This window comes from Myotis myotis, unplaced genomic scaffold (genome assembly GCF_014108235.1).
Source record: "Myotis myotis isolate mMyoMyo1 unplaced genomic scaffold, mMyoMyo1.p scaffold_m19_p_1, whole genome shotgun sequence".
NCBI classification, from domain to species: Eukaryota; Metazoa; Chordata; class Mammalia; order Chiroptera; family Vespertilionidae; genus Myotis; species Myotis myotis.
The window spans coordinates 11,188,284-11,211,401 of record NW_023416313.1 but is presented as its reverse complement, the minus strand read 5'-3'; the positions used below and the strand labels follow the sequence as shown (position 1 = coordinate 11,211,401).

The 23,118-nt window shown below is 40.9% G+C and overlaps 1 protein-coding gene across 4 annotated transcripts in view; it reads left to right on the top strand.

Moving 5' to 3' along the window:
- Positions 1-23,118, top strand: part of KCNIP4 (potassium voltage-gated channel interacting protein 4) — a 953,844-nt gene that overhangs the window by 901,603 nt on the left and 29,123 nt on the right. For all 4 annotated transcript variants that reach the window (XM_036330079.1, XM_036330059.1, XM_036330070.1 and 1 more), the window contains one exon: positions 21,844-21,913. In XM_036330079.1, coding sequence (XP_036185972.1) covers positions 21,844-21,913 — 70 coding nt within the window. The remainder of the gene's footprint in view (positions 1-21,843; positions 21,914-23,118) is intronic.

The following is a 23,118-nucleotide window of genomic DNA, read 5'->3' as shown; positions in this document are numbered from 1 at the left end:
ATTCTGCACCAAAAGCTTCTCTCAAGTTTGAGAAATTAGACATGCTGTCTTGAATCACTCTGTCAAGAATATTATGGCTATGACTCAGAGGACTGTATTACTGAGCATAATAATAGGAAATGAGTACTTTTTTAAAAAATAGAATGGAAACTAGAACATAGTTACTAATAGTAATGAAAAAATAATTTTAAGAACTGCTCCATTATTTAGTGCTAAGGGGTTTAAACATATTTTGGCAGATCTGTACCCACTTGATTTTCATAGCCACACTATGAGTAATTATTGATGCCCATTTCACAAGAGATAAAAGGAACTCTCTTTTTATGATTCTTTTGTATTAATGTAATAATTTTTTATTTTTAATCTCCTCTCTCTCTCTCTCTCTCTCTCTCTCTCTCTCTCTCTCGCTCTCGCTCTCTCTCTCTCTCTCCTTATTAGTTGTATTAGTTACAGAGAAAGAGACATATTTATTTCAAGGAATTGGTTTACACAACTGTGGAGGCAAGTCCAAAAACTGCAGGGTAGTTTGCAAGGTGGAGATCCAGTAAAGAGCCAAAGTTCAAGTCAAAAGGTAGTTTGCTAGCAGAATGCCCTTTTCCTCAAGGGCAATCAATCTTTTTCTAAACACCTTTAACTGATTGGATGAACCTCTCTCACATTATGGAAGGCAGTCTGCTTTACTCAAAGTCTACCGACTTGAACACAATTCCATTTTTAAAAACCTTCCAAGGAACATCTAGAATCATGTTTGACCAATTGCAATAAACAGACAGGATCTGTCTATCTAGTGTAGATAAAGAACTATAATAACACATGTAGAAGTTGTATTTACTTGTTTAATTTGGGAATGTAACATGAAAATGAATTTTTTATGTTTATTTGTTTGTTGTATGCTCATTTTATTTATTTTTTGTATGTCTTATTGTTGCACTATTACAGATTTCTCCCATTCCCCCCTCTTTGCCTGCTCCCTCTCACCCCATCCCCTGTCCCACCTTGTACACATGAATGGATTATTTTAAAGAAGGATTAAATGCACACTGTGGAAATATGGAAGGAGGCCTTAATGCATGCCCTAAAAGTATGTTTATCCATTTTTGTTTGCTCTGAATTCACCAACTACTTACTGAACTATCTTCTGGGTATTTCTTCCTCCTCTTCTTGATAAATACACTAGGCTATTCCTTTCTTAAACTTAATCAGAGCCTTATAACTATTTGTGGATGATTCATTGTCTTTCTTTAGGCACTTATTCAAAGTCCTCTGTGAGCAGAGACTATAAATATGCTACTTTGGAGTCTCTGCTCTCCTTCAGCCTCCTCAGTGGGACTGTGCAGGGACTGCTTCCCCTGTCTGTTTTCTTAGAGCTGAGTTTTCAGAGGACTTAAGCCCTATGTGTTCTCTGTCTCTTTCACTGTTCACCACAATGACAGATGGGGCTAAATTTTGCTAGTTTCAGTGGAAAGACTAGTTTTCGAATGGGAACCAAGGTGTTCCTCCTTACATAGAAAAACAGCAATCATGGCACGGTCTGGACAATATTTATAAATATTTTCTCCAATGTACTTCAGGGTTTTATTTTTTAACATAACATTTGCATAGTCATTTGGATTAAATTTTCATGTATTTATAGGTTCATCCTTTCCCTTGTCTCTTATAGTTTACTAGAGGCCTGGTGCACGAAATGTGTGCACGGGTAGGGTCCCTATGCCTGGCTGGCAATCAGGGCAGATGGGGGCATTCTGGCTGCCAGCTGGGGCCTCCCTTCTGCAGCTTCTGGCTGTCAGCCGGGGCCTCCCTTCCCCAGCTGCCAGCTGCCGGCCGGGGCCTTCCTATGTTCCGTGCCACCACCTGGTGGTCAGCACATGTCATAGCAAGCAATCAAACTCCCGGTTTCACAGTGGAACTCCTGAGGGGACATTTTGCATATTAGCCTTTTATATATATAGATAGATGGCTCCTTCATTAATTCATTTAAAAGAAGTGGTTTGTTACTTATTAGGCACTATGCTACATGTAGGAATACAGCAGTGAATCTGATAGACCAAAAATTTTCCTTTTTCCACAGGCCTTACTATCTAGTGAGATATATATATATATATATATATATATATATATATATATATATATATATATAGCGCCAGCGACCAAGAACACCGGAACAACTGGTCGCTATGACGCCCACTGCTGCTGGCCAACTGGCCCCAATGAGGGGTGGGGCCTTCCGGCCGACATCCTGCAGCCCTTCCCCCTGGCCGACCCCACCCCTGATCAGCCCCCCTGACCCCGATTGGCCCACAGCCCCTCCCCCTGGCTGGCCCCACCCCTCACTGGGGGCAGGGCTGGCTGGCAAACCGCCTGCAGCTCTCCTCAGCCAGCCATATCCCCAATCAGCCCTCCATCAGGGGCAGTGCCGGCCAACCTCCTGTGGCCCCCCTGTCAGCCCAGCCCCAATGGGGCCCCAATCAGGGGTTGGGATGGCAGCCAACCTCCCATGGCCCCTCCCCCAGCCCTTCCTGACCCTGATCAGCCCCCCACCCCGATCGGCCCACAGCCCCTCACCCAAGCTGGCCCAGCCCCTCACCCCAATCTAGGGTGGGGCTGGCAGCCAACCTCCCACGGCCCCTCCCCCCAACTGGCCAGCCCTCCCATAGGCCTCAATCACCAGGCAGGCCAAGGGACCCCACCTGTGCATGAATTCGTGCGCTGGGCCTCTAGTGTATATCTACACTAATAAAAGAGAAACATGGTAATTGGCGTACAACCGCTACCCTTTTCATTGGCTAATCAGGGCGATATGCAAATTAACTGTCAGCTAAGATGGTGGCCGGCAGCCAGGCAGCTTGAAACTAACATGAGGCTTGCTTGCCTCAGTGACGGAGGATCAAACCAACGTTCCCCGCCTGGGGCTGCAGGCCTCTGAGCAGGCAGTTTAAGAAACATTGTAACAAATACCGCCGGACTTCAGCCAGCAGATTCGCAACATTGTAAGCAAAGGCCAGAAACCTACTTTCAGCCCCAGAGGCCTAAGAGCTGGAGCCAAGCCTCAAGGTTAAGCTGGCCCAGAATAAAAAAAAAGAAAAGAAAAAAAGGAGAGGTTGGGAACTTCAGTCACTCCCAGCCTGAAAACAGCTCTCAGCCCCTCACCCAGACTGGCCAGGCACCCCAGTGGGGACCCCCACCCTGATCCAGGACACCCTTCAGGGCAAACCAGCCGGCCCCACCCATGCACCAGGCCCCTACCCTATATAGTAAAAGAGTAATATGCCTCCCGGCACCGGGATCAGCGTGACAGGGGGCAGCGCCCAAACCCCCTGATCGCCCTGCGGCTCTGTGTGTGACAGGGGGCGGGGCCCCAACCCCCTGAGCAGCCCTGCTCTGTGCCTGATAGGGGGGATCTCCCCAACACCCCCCCCCCCACGGGCCCTGCTCTGTGTGTGATGGGGTAGAGCCATAACCTCCCCATCGGCCCTGCCCTGAGTGTGAGAGTGGCAGCGCCCCAACCCCCTGATCGGCCCTGCTCTGTGGGTGATAGAGGGCGGTGCCCCAACCCCCTGATGGGCCCTGCTCTGTGTGTGATGGGGGCAGCGCCCCAACCCCCTGATTGGCCCTGCTCTGTGCGTGACTGAGGGTGGCATCGCAACCTCCCCATTGACCCTGCCTTGAGTGTAACAGGGGACGGTGCCCCAACCCCCCAATTGGCCCTGCTCTGAGCCCGACCAGGGGCTGCACCTAGGGATTGGGCCTGCCCTCTGCCACCCGGGAGCAGGCCTAAGCCAGCAGGTTGTTATCTCCCGAGGGGTCCCAGACTGCGAGAGGGCACAGGCCGGGCTGAGGGACCCCCCTCCCTCCCCCGAGTGCACAAATTTTTGTGCACCGGGCCTCTAGTATATATATAAATTAGCTAGCATAATACCAGATGAAGAGTGTTTAGGAAAAGAATAAAATACTGTGGTGGGCGGAAATATGTAGTAAAATTTCTACAAATAAAGAGGGAAGGTATCTTTTTACCAAAGTAGCCCATTTTAAGATATAGCCAGTATAGATACTGACAGGTTTGGCTCAGTGGATAAAGTGTCAGCCTGCAGACTCAAGGGTCCCAGGTTCAATTCCGGTGAAGGGCATGTACCTTGGTTGCGGGCACATCCCCAGTGGGGAGTATGCAGGAGGCAGCTGATTGATGTTTCTCTTTCATTGATGTTTCTAACTCTCTATCCCTCTCCCTTCCTCTCTGTTAAAAAAAAAATCAATAAAATATATTTAAGAAAAAGATATAGCCAGACATTAAAACCTTTTTCAGTGCAAAAATGTAATTGCACACCCAGACAATTATCTCAGAGTTGCTTTTAAAAGAAAAAAGAATATCCCAAGTGAGAATTTCTATTATAAATATTATATGGAAAATAAATGTAAATAATTTTAAATAATTTTAACATTGTAAACTTAAAGGTGAATTATGGCTAACATTCATGGAACTACTAATGACCTAAATGCTCAAAAATCAATAAAATGTGCCTATTGATTCAGCTGAAATTAGAATTTGAGTAGCAAATTAATCATTATATAATAGCCTTACACTAAAAGTAAGTGCATTGGGGAAAAAATGCATAGATGTATAAATATATACTTATCTACTTTCATTTCAAAAAGGCTTTCCATTGAACACTTCTTTAATGGTGTTACAAAATGAAATCAATATGAGAAGAGCAGGAGAAAATTTCTAAAATGAAAAATTGAATTGCAGGCAGAAAACAAAATCTTTAAAAAGCATCAGAAGTACAATACAATGTTTAATACTCTTCTATATCATTTTCAGAAAGCAACTCCAAAGTGCTCAGCTAAACCATTGTCATCAGAATAAAACTGTCTAAAAAATAAATTGCTGGTAGCAAATCAGTTGGGAGGTGTGAGCATTTGAAAGGAATTTATAGATGTAAATACCATCCTTATTATGAAACATGAAAACTGCCTTTCTGGATATAAACCTGGGGAAGGATAGAGATTACAATTTGACTATTTCCAGTTATATGTGTCTAACTGCCTATCTATATGTTAACATTTCAAAAGGGCCTCTTTGCTGATTGCACAATAAACATATATCTAAAACAAGGCCCCTTACCTTAAGTCACTGAGCAGGATTTATGACTATGAATAATTGTCCTGTAAAGTAACTCACATGGCTATAGCATTTTACAGCTTGCAAAATATTTCATACTTCTTTTCAGAGACTCTGTTTGGTAGATAGGGGTATATTATTAGGCCCACCTCAATTGAGAAAATAGATGCTACAGTTATCAAGGAGTGGTCCAAGGCCATTAAAAATAGACAAGGAAAGATAAAGAACTGTAATCTAGGTCCTGTGTCTTCAAGTCAAAACGTTGTTCCTCTTCACCACATGGTACCTCGCCTTGCAACCCACCTACTACACTGCCAGGCTGACGGAAATACTTATAAGAAATTGCCAGTGACCAGACATATCAGAAACCCACAGTGTATGTTTTAGATGAGCAAGAGATAGTCATACTTATTTTTGTAATTTTCATAAGGGAACATGATGGAAAATGACCAAGGTAAGTTTGTTGATGGTGGTGATGGTTTTCTTCTTTCTATAATAAATTTTTTATTTGTTTCTAATCACAAAACTAATTTATGCTTATTATCGAAAGATGGAAAATATAGAAGACTATAATGAAAAATTTAAAATCACTAATTACATGCTATCCTTTGTTGATGATAGTCTTTGAAAGACCAGCCAAAGTCTTGCCATCTTTATCAAACTCATCCAAAAGTCACATTAAATGAATAAAATATATTACCTTCATTGTGCTCTGAAATTGTCTCACTCAATTTACAACCAAGGTATCTTGAGAATTGTGTATGTTATCAAATGTACTTTTGAAAGTTCACAGACCAGCAGGAACCCGAGTTGATGCAAAAAATACATATATAACAAAATAAATTAATCTGGAAGAACATTTGAAATTTTAATTTCACACTTCTTCTTATTTATTCAAATCAATTCTATTCAACAAATCCCTATTAAACCCCTTGTATAAGCCAGGCGGATATAAATGAATAAGATGATCTGAGTTCATTGTCAGATCTACCAGCAGAGATCATCCCTTATCGCTGGTTTTGGACAGGGTTGCTCCTCCATCTGGGACACTATAGCTTCCTAAGGGCATTACATAGCTGTTTGAGAAGCACGTGGATCAGAAATCCATCCCCAAGACTGGCAGCAGTAGTCAAAGAAGCACAGTATCAGAAAAAGCAAAGGAGGAAACTATTCGTGGTTAACCTGTAGAGGAAGCCACGTGCACTTAACAAAGCTAAGAGTTGATCCTACCAAAGCCTCCAACTTGGTGAACTTTGACTAGCCTTACTCATCCATCTACCTCTTCTCCCATTCTAATACTCTTGTGATGAGGGATGTTTGCTAATCCTGCCTTACAGTCGAGAAGCAAATGTTAAAAGTCATCCAATGGTGTTTCCTCTCTACCAAATATCTCTCTTTTTAATGATATATATGTATATCCCCAGTGGAAAGGGGAAAACCTGTAGAAAATACTGCAGTTTGAATTGTCCATCTTATTCATTTATATCCGCCTGGCTTATACCAGGGGTTTAATAGAGATTTGTTGAATAGAATTGATTTGAATAAATAAGAAGAAGTGTGAAATTAAAATTTCAAATGTTCTTCCAGATTAATTTATTTTGTTATATATGTATTTTTTGCATCATCTCGGGTTCCTGCTGGTCTTTGAAATAACTTTCTAAAGCTCAAAGCCTTTGGCTGGGAAAATATAGTTCATAAAATAAACTAATATATCATTTCTTGGGCCTGGGGTGAGATTTTGGAACAATAACTAAGAAAAATATAAACTCTCCCTCATCCATCTGTTATCTCCTGGAGCACTAAAATGCACCAAGAGAAACAGAAGTCTACACTTATTTCTTTGTGTGTGTGTTTTTGTTTTGTTCTGTTTTTACTTGTCTTCCTCTGACTGGCTTATTTCGCTCAGCATAATACTCTCCAGATCCCACCATGCTGTCTCAAAGGGTAAGAGATCTTTTTTTAAAAGTATTATTATTGCAATATAGTACTAGTATTCCATGATGTAAATGTACTACAGCTTTTTTATCCACTCATGTATTTGTGGGCACTTGGGCTGTTCCAGAGCTTAACTATTGTAAATTGTGCTTCTATGAACATAAGGGTGCATACATTTTTTCTGCTTGGTGTTTCGGATTTCTTAGGATACATTCCTAGAAGTGGGATCACTGGGTCAAATGGCAGTTCCATATTTAATTTTTTGAGGAAATTCCGTACTCTTTTCCACAGTGGCTGCACCAGTCTGCATTCTCACCAGCAGTGTACTAAGGTTCCCTTTTCTCCACATCCTCGCCAGCACTTGTCATTTGTTGATTTGTTGATGATAGCCATTCTGACAGGTGTGAGGTGATATCTCATTGTCGTTTTAATTTGCATCTCTCAGATGATCAGTGAGTTTGAGCATTTTTTTCATATGTCTCTTGGCCATATGTATGTCCACTTTGGAGAAGTGTCTATTTAGGTCCATCACCCATTTTTCAATTAGATTGTTTGTCTTCCTTTTGTTAAGTTGTATGAGTTCCTTATATATTTTGGATATTAACACTTTATCAGATTTTTCATTGCCAAATATGTTCTCCATACAGTGGGCTCCCTTTTCATGTTGTTGATGGTTGTTGTGTTTGTTTGTTTGTTTGTTTGTTTGTTTACTGTGTAGAAGTTTCTTACTTTGATGCAGTCCCATTTGTTTATTTTCTCCTTAGTTTCCCTTGCCCTTGCCCTAGGAGATGTGTTCGCAAATATATTGCTACAAGAGATGTCTGAGATTTTGCTGTCTATGGTTTCTTCTAAGATTTTTATGATTTTATGACGTACATTTAAGTCTTTTATCCATTTTGAGTTTATTCTTGTGTATAGAGTAAGTTGGCGGTCTAGTTTTTTGTGTGTTTTTTTTTTTTTTTCATGTATCTGTCCAATTTTCCCAACACTGTTTATTGAAGAAACTATCTTGACTCCATTGTATGTTCTTGTCTCCTTTGTCAAATATTAATTGAGCTTGTGTTGATTTCTGGGATCTCTGTTCTGTTCCGTTGATCTAGATGTTTGTTCTTGTGCCAGTACCAGGCTGTTTTGATTACAGTGGCTTTGTAATACAGCTTGATATCTGGTATTGTGATCCCTCCAACTTTGTTCTTCTTTCTAAAGATTGCTGCAGCCATTCCAGGTCTTTTTTGGTTCTATATAAATTTTTGAGTATTTTTTTGTGCTTCTTTTTGTTGTTGGAACAAAAGTGTAATTAGAAAAAATAGATAAAATATAAGCATCCTAATTTTCTGGGGGAAAAATTATTTTTTTAACTGAGTGTTATAACTACCAGAAGAAATGCCCCTCTTCTTTCTAAGTACACTGGGCTATTTTAAAGCAAAAGAGCTCTGAAATATTTTGAGAGCTTATATAGAGTCCAAACCATGTAAACTTCTCATTCCCCCCCCACCCAAAAAAAATAATTAGAAAAAAAACACAAAAATTATGAGGTAAAACCATCATAATTTAAATCCAAACACTAACTTTTTCTGGGAAGCATGAAGGTTAACAGCTAATGAACCAGAATATGAAAATATCTGCAAGATACTAAAGAAAATATGCATTATTTTTCCTTCATTATGTGGCAACAACATAAAGCCTGTAGCTTTATGCCTCACTAGAGAGAGGAAGCGTTGTTATCAGAAGCTTATGTAATATGAGTTTTGAGGAAAATCTCTCTCTGATTGAAATAATGCCTTCACCATATTTGCAAATAAGCATCTTGTATATCCGCGAGCTCTAAGAATGCAAAATGTGCAAAAGTAAATGAAGAGTGGAAGTGGCAGCCAGGCCTGTGTAGCTCAGTGATTGTATGAACCAGGAGATCTTGGTTCAGTTCTCTGTCAGGCACATGCCAGGTTGCAGACTCCATCCCCAGGGTGGGGCATACAGGAAGCAGCCTATCAGCGATTCTCTCTCATCATTGATATTTCTATCTCTCCCTCTCCCTTCCTCTCTGAAATCAATAAAAATAGGTTTTTGTTTTTAAAGAGTGAAAGTGGTAGGCTCCTGTGATTTGGTAGTTTTTTCCTACACCTGAAACTTTTTTGAGAAGTGAAGTTTTTTTCTGTTAAGTAAATAAATATATATGTAATATGTAATATGTTAAAACAGGTAAGCAGAAAAGAATAAGATTTAGACCACTTAGAGTTTCAGGGTAAACATATCCATACAGGTAGTAGCTCTATTGACTAGCTTGCCAGTCTTCCAGCCTTCCAGAAAGATGCTAGCTCCTCACGGAGGCCTTAGTGACTATTTCAATAGTAAGTATAGGAGTCTATTCTAATCAATGGCACCATGCACACATATGCATTGTAGAAATTATCATTATCATTATTATTAATCACTAGAGGCCTGGTGCACAAAATTAGTGCAGGAGGGTGGAGGGGTGTCTCTCAGCCCGGCCTGCAACCTCTCTAATCCGGGATCCCTTGGGGGATGTCCGACTGCTGGTTTAGGCCCAATCCCTGCTGAACCGGCGGTCGGACATCCCTCTCACAATCTGGGACGCCTGGATCCTAACAACTCACCTGCCTGCCTGCCTGATCGCCCCTACTACCTCTGCCTGCCTGTCTGATTGTCCCTAACCTCTCTGCCTGCCTTCCTGATCACCCCTAACTGTCTCTGCCTTCTGGCCTGATCACCCCCAAATGCTTCCCCCTGCTGGCCTGATCACCCCCAACTGCTCTCCCCTGCCAGCCTGATTGCCCCCTAACTGCTCCCCTGCTGGCCTGATCACCCCTAACTGCTCCCCTGCCAACCTGATTGCCCCTAACCATGTCTGCCTCAGCCCCTGCCACCGTGGCTTTGTTTGGAAGACATCCAGTCTAATTAGAATATTAGCCTTTTATTAGTATAGATTAGCTAAAGCAAGGAAAGACACAGTAGCTCCTACTTACAAATTAATAATCCCAAGTTATTGACATTGGAACCCATGGTAATGTGATTTTATTCTGTGTGTTTTCTTTTTCCCCAATTTTGGGAGGTGACAGCGAGAGACTTTAATTCCCATCTATGTTGAAACTCTTGTTCACCTGAAATAAATTCACACACAAAAAAAAACATAAGAGCTGATTAGAGGAAAGACTCCACAAGGGCAAGACCATGTCTGTCCTTTTCTTTCTGTTTCTTCAGCATAGAGCCTGATACAGAGCAGATGCTAAATAATTATGCATTTAATACATGCTATACCAGACTTAGAAGTTCAGCACTGGCAGGATTAAAAAAAAAAAAAAAAAAAAAAAAAAAAGAGGAAGAGCACTATTGTAAATTGTGATTGGGACTTTTGCTGGGCACTTTATGTAAAGCATCACTGAATTCTCTCTAGAGTTCTGTTAAACAGGTACTTTACCCCCATCACATGAATGGTAAAGACCTTGATCTTGAACATAGCTAGCAATTCTTGAGTTAACTAAGTTTGTCTGAGACTATCCCTTCTGGTACATTTGTATCTCTTTAGTCCTTGAACATATTCCAGGCTTTATATATGACCTTGGCCTCTCCCCACAGCTCTTGCTATCTGGTACTCATCCTTCAGGTCTCTTTATAAAGTCACTCAAATGTCACATCCCCTGGGAAGTCTTCCCTATAGCCCTGGATTAGCTTGGTTTCCCACACTCCTTTGTAATACCTATCACAACTGCAGCTAAATGATTATCTGTGCAGCTCTTTGTTCTATGTACACCTTGTCTCATGGACTCTAACCTCCCCATGAGGGTCTTCACCTGCCTTATTGACTGCTTTATCCTCAACATTTATTATACTCTGTGACATATTCTTTCAAAAATATTTGATGAATAAATGAATGATGGAAAAATGCAGGTTTGCAGATGTTAAGTAACTTATTTAAAGTCCCAAAAAACTAGTAAGTGATGTGAGTAGACTTTAAGCCAGGGGCTATCAAATTCCAAAGGTCGAAATTTAGAATAATAAAAAAGAAAATGGAAGATGGGCTTAGGATTATAGAAGCCCTCTAAGATTAAATAAGCAGATGACATTTAACGAGGGAAAATATAATATCCTCCTTTAAATGACAAATGACAATAAACTAAACAGGTTCACAATGGTGACCCCACCATTACAGAAGCAACCCCTATCATAGTTAGTGCCAGGGATTGCAGTAAACATTGCATATGGGTTGTCTTTATTCAAACCTCATAATAACTCTGAAATAGGTATTATTATTCCTGTCCTAAAGATTTAAATCTTTCCCCAGCAATATAGCCAAGCAAACCCAAGAAGTTTTTGTTTTGTTTTGTTTTGTTTATTTTTTATTTTTTTTATTATTAGTTAAGGTATTACAAATGTGTCCTCATCCCCCCCCATTAACCCCCAACCTCCCCCCCACACACACACAAACTCATGCTCCCATCCCCCCGTTGTCCATGTCCATTGGTTTGGCTTATATACATGTATACAAGTCCTTCGCAAACCCAAGAAGTTTGACTCCAGAGCCCACATGAACTCAAGAAGAAATTTATAAGACTCTTAGGTTCAAACTTTGCCATTTTTGTTGTTGTCTTGCTTATTTACTTGCTTCCTTACGAATACAATCTACAGATTTTTGGTAACTAAAATGATCAAAATCACCAACTGCCAAAAAAAGAGAGGTTATAATTTTAGGCTGATTCACTCCAACTATAATTTCTAGGATGGAAGATATAATAATATCTGGGTCCCTTTCCCTGAAGTGGTTAATTTTTCTATATACCTAACTTGGGAGCAGGAGCTCACAGTCACCCTTCATAAAGGAAAAATAGATTTCTGGAAGGAAATCTAGTCGGACTTGCACAAAGCTTAGGGAAAGAACTGCCCAGGTGGGAACTACAAATCCAGTTTCTGGCTCTCATGGAGGGCACTGCTGCCCCCTTGTGCCTCTATGTTATAATAAAACACTCGGCGCATTTGAGGCTGACTGAACCTTTACACGGGCATCCTCTGAGCTCCAGAGACCCCTTTGAAGTCTCTTCCCAGCCCAGGCTCAGGGTGTCCTTTTGAGCAACGCTGCCCACGAGGGGGCCAGGAAGCACTGTGAGTCCACGCACAGCCGTCCTCTGGGGCAGTTCTTGTGACCCTTGCCAATTAGAGATAAACCTCTGAAGAATCGCTCTAAGGCAAAAAAGGGCAGAGACTTCTCAAGTATTTGCAACAAACAGAATTTAATTAAACAGAATAAACAATCCTTCCACTGACAGCCAAGCTTCAGAGACTCAGGGCTACTCCTGAAATTGTAGTTTGCTGCGAGGCAAATACCTGAGGGAGGGACAAAGTATTCTTTCCCCAGAATTGGTAATAAAACGGAAGTAACGGAATATGTGATAAGGTGTGTTAGAGCTGGATTTGACCTTGCCCTGCACCTTCCCTAGGAGAGCAAATAACCTGAGGAACTTGAGATTCTTTCCTCCGTATCTCCGCACCTGTGACATTTGAATTACTTTGTGAAAGTCGTTAGATTTCCCATGCTATTTTGCCCTGATAGACTTTCTTAGGATCATTTATTTGTGTGAATGTGTAGATAAAGTTTGTCTCCCCCACAGACTATAACTCCAAATGGCTGGGTATCATACCTGTCAGTCTAAGAATATTTGTCGAATAAATTACAGTCAAACCTCTGTTCTCGAACATCTCCCATCTCGAAAGATTCTGTTCTCGACCAAGTTGTTCATGGAAACAATGTCTTGATTGTGGAACAAAACTTCAGTGTTTGACCTGATAACCCTTTCACTATTTTAAGACATAAAGAGGCCATCAAGAATGCTAATGTTGCTCAGGTGTGAAAGAAACAATACTCACAGGCAATTGAAGAGGTAGAAAAACTGTTGATTTGGATAAACGAAAGCAGTGAGCCAGTGACCGCAATTCGGAGGCAGCGGTATGTGAAAAAGCGAAGATGCTGCGTACCGACCTCCTTTTTTTAAATTTATTTTTAAGTATTTTTTATTGTTTAAAGTATTACAAATATTAGTACATATGTCCCCTTTTTTTCCAACTGACCTTCCCCCAGCCTCCCCTACCCCCCGGCACATGCCCTCACCCCCCTCCCGGTGTCTTGCGGCCATTGGTTATGCTTATATGCAAGCATACAAGTCCTTCGGTTGATCACTTACTACCCCCCAAGCCTTCCTGCTGTAGTTTGACAGTCTGTTCGATGCTTCTCTGCCTCTGTATCTGTTTTTGTTCATCAGTTTATAATGTGTTTTATTATCCATAAATGAGTGAGATCATGTGGTATTTCATAACAGCAAAATTTACAATAGCTAAGATTTGGAAACAGCCTAAATGCCCATCAGCAGATGAGTCGATTAAAAAAACTTTGGTACGCCTACACAATGGAGTACTACGCTGCTATAAAAAAGAAGGAATTCTTACCATTTGCAATAGCGTGGATGGACCTGGAGAGCATTATGCTAAGTGAAATAAGCATACTGACCTCCTAAAAGATACCCCTGGAATAAGTCCTGAAAGTGATTCACTTAAAGCTGGTAGGGGATTCGATAAATTTAAGAAGTATTTATTTATGTACTGTATATAAGAAAGGTGAAAGCAGGGAATCATTTGTGGGTCTGGAATGGATTAATTCAATTTGTATTATTTCTAATGGGAAAAAAATTATTCCATTTTCAAACAGATCACTTCTTGAACAGTCTTCTAAAATGAATTAAGTTCGAGGATCAAGGTTCCGCTGTATTAGTAAATTTTTTTTGGTGAATTTAATGAGGTTGAGAAATACTGGGATAATAGTTCTCCATCAGTGTATTTTTTTCTTTTCTATAGTTATATTTCCCTTTCTGGAGGGAACTTAGTAAGATATATGGTAAAGACTTTTTAGTCAAACTCAGGTTCAAATCCAAGTCCTACTGCTCAAAATCTTTCTGAATTTCTGAAAGTTCAGAAATTATGCTGAAGGCTCTTTCAATCAAATAATCCAACATGCATTCCAATAAAGGTTCAGGACTTGGACCCAACCCCAGGAAGCTGTTACTTCTACATTTTATAGACTGGCACCCAGAGGTCCAGAATATTTCAATGATTTCTTTATAAGCAGAAACTTGAGTTCTTTAAAAAAAAAAAAACTCATGTAATTTTCTTCTAAAATAAGAAAGGCCTTTCAGCTCATTGGCTCTAGCCTTTTATCTTCTTGAAAGTTGCCAGAACTCTGGTAGAATGCTCTAAAAATGATTGCAGTGGTATGCAAATCAGATGTATTTTCTCAATAATATTTGTCCACTCCACTGGCTGAAATCTCCTCTTCCCATAAATCAGTCTGTTCTAGCGTATGCCATCTGCTCAGGATCAGAACAGTGTTAAACATTTAGAGGTACCTCTTCAGGAATCCAGAGAGATTTATGGTACAAAAGTGTCATGGGGTAAAACTAAAAGTCCTGTGAAATACATAGTTCCTCAGGGACCCTCAGGGACCAAAATCATAGTCTTATGATTTTGACTATGCCACATCTTTTAAGCATCTATGTATGTCATCATTTCTCACACTTATCCCTCTTTTCTTATGTAGTGGAAGTATAAGGATTCATGATACACCTCAAAACAATAATTCCTTTAGCAATTTTCTATGTCTAAATGGATCTCTCTTTAAAGCACTTTACATGGACTACCGTATTTTGAATGTACTCATCTAAGCATTTTTAGGGAAAACTCTCCTTTAAATTAATGGATAAAAGACTCCTGAGTTTCTACTGACATTTATTTCCAGTGGTGGCCTTTATCCTTCTCAGCTGTCATTTACAATTGCAGTATTCCCGTGCCTTTGAGGGTAAGCTCTGACGGTATTCGAAAGAGTAAATTCAATTTATAATGCTGGAGTAGGAGGCATAACTCATATCTGCTTTACAGGCTCATTGCGTTATATCAGACCTGCACTCTACCAGGTTCAACTGCTTTGCTGAATACCAGTTAACCCTGGTGCGGCCACATTGGTGTTACCATGACTCTGTGTAAAGGAGTTCTGCCGACCAAATTCTTGGTTGTTACTATGGCTCTAATAGCTAATATTTAATGAGCAATATGATGTGCAAAGAAGAGGGTTAAGATAACATAACATGTTAATTAATGATGATAATTAATTAACATAATTATCTTAATTAATTTTTGTAAGATTCCTCTGTCAATAGTTATCTCCATGTTACAGGGGAGAACAATGAGATTTAGATTCTTCTATCAAACAATTAGTCTGAAGCTGCACAGCTTTTAAGTGGCAGAGCAGGGGTTCAAGTCAGTTCTTCTCCTTAACTCCAGAGCCCAGGAGCATAAGCATTCCACTGCATTATTCTAAATGCTACTTAGCAGAGCATACCAGCTATTGCGTGGGCATGAAGGCATTTGTGGTATCCACACATCAGCCTAACCCCAGGAAACCCAGACACAAGATAAGGCTCAGCAACCCACCATGTGGCTAATGGACAATTCTTCTAACCCCAACCTCAATCTCTTCACTTTGAAAATGAAGCCATTGAATAGAGTTGTCTCTAAAGTTGCTTAAACACTCAAGTTTCCTGATTTTGTGATTAACAGATATCACTCTGCCATTTTCTAATTACAAGAACGTGGGCAGTTTCCCTTTAAGGCAGTTTGCGTATCTGTAACGTGGAGGTAGCATGTCTTTATTCACATGACATAATCCATGTACAGCATTCAACACAATGCTTGCAACATAGAAAGTACTCCTATGTATCTGCTTGTCATCATTATCATCATCATCATGTTATTATTATAAAAATCACTACTGTATGAGTACTGACATTAGTAATAAATACCAAAGTATTCATTGTACATTTACAACTGATCTTGACCTTCACTTGATGTCATAACACTACCTGAAGGGACCGAAAAGAATCAGTAGGAAACACCTGTGTAAGGCCCCAAAAGGCAAATGTCTCTTCACCAACTGACAGATGAGTGGCAGCTATGGGCTAAGAAAATCTCATTCCACATTTATTGCATTCTGATTGTATCATGGTGAAGTGCTTAAGAAGCAATAAAACAAAATCACTCTCTGGTCATAATAGATTAATGTACCAGCAGGCAAAGCCCCAAGACACTCTACCATTTGATGGAATAGTTCATTTTAACCTGACCTAAAAAGTGCCACTTTTTCCACAGCACTTTAGTGTCTAGCCATTCATAATTAAGGTGTATGTAGTAGGGAGGAAGCTACAGAGGTCCTTGCTGGACTAAAGACAATAATTTCTCAAAAAAAAAAATTAAAAACATTTTCCACAAATTCTCAAACTACAATTCAATATATATATATTATATATTATATATATGTTAATCAATATCCCTAGTTTTAATTGAAATGGCTTCATTTGGCTCTGGGAGCAAACAAACATTATGTGTCTTTCCAAAGGCAGTATTTCCACTGATGGTTTACCAGGAGGTCACCTTTTCAGTTTAAATGGAAAACAGATGATAATCCAGACACTGGATAAGATTGCAATTAATGAAAGCAGAAGAATGAGCAGAACAGTGTTTAATACATTGAAGTCACTGAATAATTATTTGTTAAAAGAATAAGTGAATGGCTCTGTGGAAAAATTGTCACCCCACATTTTACTTAATTTTAATCTCTTTCAGCTTCATTTTTTTCATTTCTAAATAAGTCCTACCTTTTGAGGTCAGTATAAAATGACCAAATACATGATGTCTATAAGCAGGCATGGAATATGGGCTCAGTTAACAGTTGTTATTGTGATAATATGGCTCTACAAACTGCTCCCAAGGCATCCTTATCTTCATGAAAACATCACTTTATCCCTTGGAGAGAGCTGTACAAATGCCTTGATATCCTCGAGCAATTTTCAGAATGACAATTAGATTCATGAGGGAAGCAAATTATCACTGTTTACTCATGGGGTTTGGTGCATGTCAAATCCCCACGGGATTCTGGTCAGCAGCTCCTCTAGATGTAAAATTTCTCATAAAGCAGTGGAGGTAGCAGATATTGGTACAGTCTGCAGGAAGCAATGAGACTGTGCATAGGAAGAGCTTAAACCCTTTGGTGTTAGGATTCTCTACTTGGATGAGTCAGAAAGAATGTGTCACAGATGTATGCACTAGAATATTAATGACATCATTATTCCTATGTAGTCAAAAATACTGAAATCCCCTTAATATCCAACAGTATGGTAAATGCAATGGGTACATTATTATGCAGACATTAAAAATCATGATATGGAAATGTTCAGGATATTTTGTAAAGTTAAAAATTAATAAGATACAATACCAAATTTTATTCATAAAGCATATTAATATACGCTTATATATGTGACCAAAATATCTTACAGTAGTAAAATTATAGGCAATTTTTATTTACTTTAATTTTTTCTGTAAACAGCATATTTTTCACAGAATAATCATATATATATATATATATATATATATATATATATATATATATATATATATATTAGAGGCCCGGTACACAAAAATTTGTGCACTGGCGGTGGGGGGGCGGTGTCCCTCAGCCCCACTTGTGCCCTCTCACAGTCTGGGACCCCTCGGGAGATAACGACCTGCTGGCTTAGGCCCGCTCCCGGGTGGCAGAGGGCAGGCCCAGTCCCTAGGTGCAGCCCCTGGTCGGGGTCAGAGCAGGGCCGATTGGGGAGTTGGGGCGCTGCCCCCTGTCATGCACAGAGCAGGGCGGATCAGGGAGTTGGGGAGCTCCCCCCTGTCACCCACAGAGTAGGGCCAATTGGGGAGTTGGGGCACCGCCCCCTGTCACACACAGAGCAGAACAGATCAGGGGGTTGGGGAGCTCCCCCCTATCAGGCACAGAGCAGGGCCAATCAGGGGGTTGGGGCACCTTCCCCAGCTCAAGGGCAATCAGGGGGTTTGGGCGCTGCCCCCTGTCACGCTGCTCCAGGGGCCAGGAGGCCTCGCGGCTCCACTGATCCCAGTGCTGGGAGGCCTTGCTGCTCTGCTGATCCCTGTGCTGGGAGGCATATTATCCTTTTACTATATAGGATAGAGGCCTGGTGCACAGGTGGTGGCCAGCTGGTTTGCCCTGAAAGGTGTCCTGGATCAGTGTGGGGGTCCTGCTTGGGTGTCTGGCCAGCCTGGATGAGGGGATAATGGCTGTTTGCAGCTGGTCACACCCACTTCAGGGTGGGGGTCCCCACTGGGGTGCCTGGCCAGTCTGGGTGAGGGGCTGAGGGCCGTTTTCAGGCTGGAGGGTGACTGAAGCTCCCAACCTCTCCTTTTTTTCTTTTTTTTTTTTATTCTGGGATTTATTTACCTTCTATGGCTATCACTGGAGCTGAGAGCCAGCTTTAGCTCTGAGGCTCAGCTCTAGCTCTGAGACCTCGGCTGCTGAAAGCAGGTATCTGGTTTGTTTGACTTCTATAATTGAAACACTGTTGCAACTCCAGCTTGGCTGGCTGGCTGAAAGCATGGGGTTTGTTTAGCTTCTATAATTGCAACATTGTTTCTTAGAGTGCAAGCTCAGAGCCCAGCAGCGGCAGGCGGGGAACCTTGGCTTCCTCCATCACTGGAGCAAGCAAGCCTCCTGTTTGCTTCAGCTGCCTGGCTGTCGGCCGCCATATTGGTTGGCAGTTAATTTGCATATCGTCCTGATTAGCCAATGGGAAGCATGTCAGAGGTATGGTTAATTACCATGTTTGTCTACTATTAGATAGGATGCCTCATATGCTAATTGTCCCTCTGACTGACTATTCAACCAGTTGCTATGATGTGCACTGACCACCAGGGGGCAGATGCTCTGACCGGTAAGTTAGCTTATGCTGGAGTCCGGCTGATCAGGACTGGATGAGATGGGCCGGGCATGTCCTGGAGCCCTCCCGCAGTCTCTCCTCAGCCCTGATCATGCACCAGTGGGGTCCCTCGGCCTGTCCTATGCCCTCTTGCAATCGAGGACCCGTCAGGGGATGTTGAAGAGCTGGTTTTGGCCCGATCCCCACAGACTGGGCCAAGGGACCCCACCAGTGCACAAATCTATGCACCAGGCATCTAGTTTGTTAATAATCAGACAAAATGTGATTAGAACATACAAGATACAAATCATGGGGGCTTATAGAAAGTGACAGTATCTTCTCAAAGTATAGATGAGTGAGGATTTCTCACTTTCCCGAAATTTAGCAGCTCTGCTTCTTCTTGGGTCCTTCCTGTGAGAGTGAAGAAGTCCTGATGAAAAAATATATCCTGAGATGTTGAAGCCTTATTGGACATGTTAGCTTAAAAATGTCATAATTGTAACATGACACCAGGGGAGAAGACTTCATACTGCTAAATGATTTCATGATGGTGATACTGAAGCATCAGTGGGAGATCTATTTCAGAACATAGACATTTGAAGTATATTTCAGATAAGCCTCTAAGACAGTGGTTCTCAACCTTCCTAATGCCACAACCCTTTAATACAGTTCCTCATGTTGTGGTGACCCCAATTTCATTGTTACAAATTGAACATAATTAAAGCATAGTGATTGATCACAAAAAAAATATATAATTATATATGTGTTTTCTGATGGTCTTAGGCGACCCCTGTGAAAGGGTCATTCGACCCCCAACGGGGTCACGACCCACAGGTTGAGAACCGCTGCTCTAAGACATTGCGAAAAGTATACCAAGTCTGTGTTCTATCTTTGTCTTGGACGCATGAGACTTCTTTTGTTGTCTGGGGTGGACATATTCAATGATTTCTAACATAAAATGGGAGTAGAAATGATGTGTGCCACTTCAAGACCTGGCCCATAAACACCTTCCGTGCACACTTCTCAAGGTCTTCTTCTCTTTCTGGATAAGACAATCATAGAGACTTTAGAAGGCATGTGTTGAACATAGCCAAGCTTTCATTAGCCTCTCTTGCTTAATGACTCTCAGAAGAACCATCAGTTAATCTGTACACCCACCCAACTCTGTTAGATGAGCAAGAAATAGACTACATTCTGTTTAATTTGTTACATATTGAAGGGTCTATTTGTTACAGCAGCAAGAGATAACATACCTAATACAGTCACATGGTCTATCATGTACACTTAGCTGTATACATGGCCTGGCCAAATTCATTCTTGATGAAGAGGTGTAGATACCACTTTTGTGGATGAACCACTCCATGATAAAATGTAGAGAATAGTCCATTTGTACCATTTCTAAGTTGGCACATAAAATTAATCTTCACAATTTGCTTGCTTGCTTTTCTGCTCATTTTTTAATTAAATAATTTGTTTATTTTTGGTCCTTGGGAGTCATTATTTCCACAGGGTTCATCTAATCCAAAACTTGTGGTGACCTGTAATGTCCCAAACTCATACACCAGCTCTCCCAGGGGCTAGCTAATAATGGTGCTTTACTACAAAGCCTCCAGTTCTGCCTGTGTGACTGGAGATACCCAAGTCATAGGTTTATTATAAAAATTAATTGGGAGCCCTAGCCGGCTTGGCTCAGTGGATAGAGCCTCAGCCTGTGGACTAAAGGGTCCCGGGTTCAATTTCGGCCAAGGGCACATGCCTGGGTTGCAGCTCGATTCCCAGTGGTGGGTGTTGCAGGAGGCAGCCGATCAATGATTCTCTCTCATGATTGATGTTTCTGTCTCTCTCTCCTTCTCTCTTCCTCTCTGAAATCAATAAAGAAATATATATTTTTTTTTAAATTAACTGGGAGAAAAATACACTGACAAGCTCTCTAAACACAAGTTTATATTGAAATTATTTAAAATTCTGTTTATGTATCAGAGTTCCAACCTTTCAAACAAATGAATGAGAAAATAGAACATTCCTCATGTGAAGCATACTAGTGATAAGTAACTGGCTAATTTGAATAAAGGAAGGTCAAATTAATAAATGAACTTTATAGTGAGTGGACAGTGATTTTTAAGATAAAGAGAAGCTTTGAAAACCACCGCAGATGATTATTGAAGAGCCCAGGAACAGTGTCAAAGTTAAAGTACACAGAATATTCAACCCTAAATTCAAGGACATTAACACACCCCTGATTTTTCTCCAGTGAATCCTGGGGGAATGCCATGTAGTTTGGGGGTCCTGTGACAACTGACCCAAGGGAGCCCAGGTTCCCACCAGGCAACAGTCTAACATCACTGGAGTTCCCAAGATCAATATCCATGAGTCTTAAATAATTCTACCCATGGGACAAAGGTGGAAATTTATTAACTTCAGGCCTGTTTCTTTTCAGACCCTCCCCTCCAGAAATTGAAAAAAATTCTGCAGTCCTGCTTCATTCAAAGTCAAACTGTTACAAACTGTTAACAGAAATTAGTAATGACACCTGGTAGAAACTTCTTAGGCCAGGCCACCTTTGACCCAAATGGAGCACCCATTTTTTCATTGAACTAAAAGATTTTCTCGGTCAGCAAATCTCCAGAGATCACAGCACCAAGATCTAGCAAAGCCCATATCATAGGCACCTTGCAGTATGCTTGATTTATGAAAAACAATGTCATTTCCTCTTGCTTCTTTGATAATAAACATATGTGTTCTTATAAGCAGCAGCGTAGTTTTATGTGCAAAGACTTTTACATCTGCAGTTCTTTTTGTCTTCCTGTGAGAACTGGGACAAGAAAACTTTATAGCATGCTTTTATTCTCTTTGTAATAAAGGCTGGATGGTTAGCTTTCTTGGTGCAGCTTTCCATGGTAGACAGCTCTGTTTTTTAAAAATGCGCAAGAAATTAATTTTATGAACACTTTGTTCATATTGCTTCTCTACCACTTTTTCCAGGAATGCCCCAGCGGTGTTGTTAACGAAGACACCTTCAAAGAGATTTACTCACAGTTCTTTCCACAGGGAGGTGAGTACGAATGAGGACTTGTTAACATACTCTCGGTTAGAATTATGCTTTGCAATCTCTTTTTCTTTTTCGTTTTCCACTTGGTGCTGCTTTGGCCTTGGGGAGGGGCAATGTGGTAATCATGCAGCTGTCTCTCTTACCCTTCATATACACTCTTTCTTGGTCTGTGTGGGGCAGGCTGAGCTTCAGCCTCAACCCCATGTTCTAGAACTTTCTCTGTGGTGTTTGCTCATGAGTAATTGTTCATTGTTCTTCCTGTGAGGGGGAGTGAAGCAGGCATTGACCTACATGGCCATTGGGTGAGGTCACTTCTCTTTGGGTGTTGATCTTGTATCCTAATCCCTTGCTGACTACTTATGCTTGCATACTTTGGTTTGGTTCATCCTTCAGGGTATAACTACATTTTTAATTATGATGTAGAAGAATTAATATACAGCATGCAGGGGTACATGAGTTTCACTATATCCTAAAAGTAAACTACTTACAAATTAGCAACTATCCATGAGCTTGGTCTTTAGTTTAGCACGAGTGGTATCATTGGTGCCTAGTACTGTGGCTCTCAAATGCACAGTACTTTTGTTGTTGTTATTTTTTAAATTTATCTTTATTGTTGAAATTATTATAGATATCCCCTTTTTCTCCCCCATGGGCCCCTTTGCACAGCACTTTCTGACTATGACAGCCTGGTCCCATGCCTCCAAGCTCTCCCATGCATTTTCGGTGTCATTTGATTCTCCCAACTCTCAAAATTAGGACAAATGTAATTATCCTCAATTTACAGATGTGAAATCTGGGGCTTAGAGAAATTAAATGGCTTGCTGGGGGCCACACATCCATTAAGTGGCAAATCTGGGTTAGAAACTAGATTTCTTTGGAGCCTCGCCTAGGGTCCTTTCTGCAGTTTTTCTATTTTTAGGTAACTCTACTATGACCACCACCTCCCATCTGAGAAAAATGAATACCACGCTAGATATTATTTTAATTGGAAAGAAAACAGGAGTGCAAAATATAATGCATATGTGTTAGAGATGAATGAAGGCCACTAGACATTTCTGTTCGTCCTTCAATCGCCCATCAGGATGCCCAGCTCATGTGTTAGGTGCTGGTAATGTAAGAGTAATGAATGGGATGGGGTACCTGCCCCCAAAGAATGTTCTAGTCTACTGTAGTAGGTGGGACATGTCAAAATTAAGTGTGTGAGGATA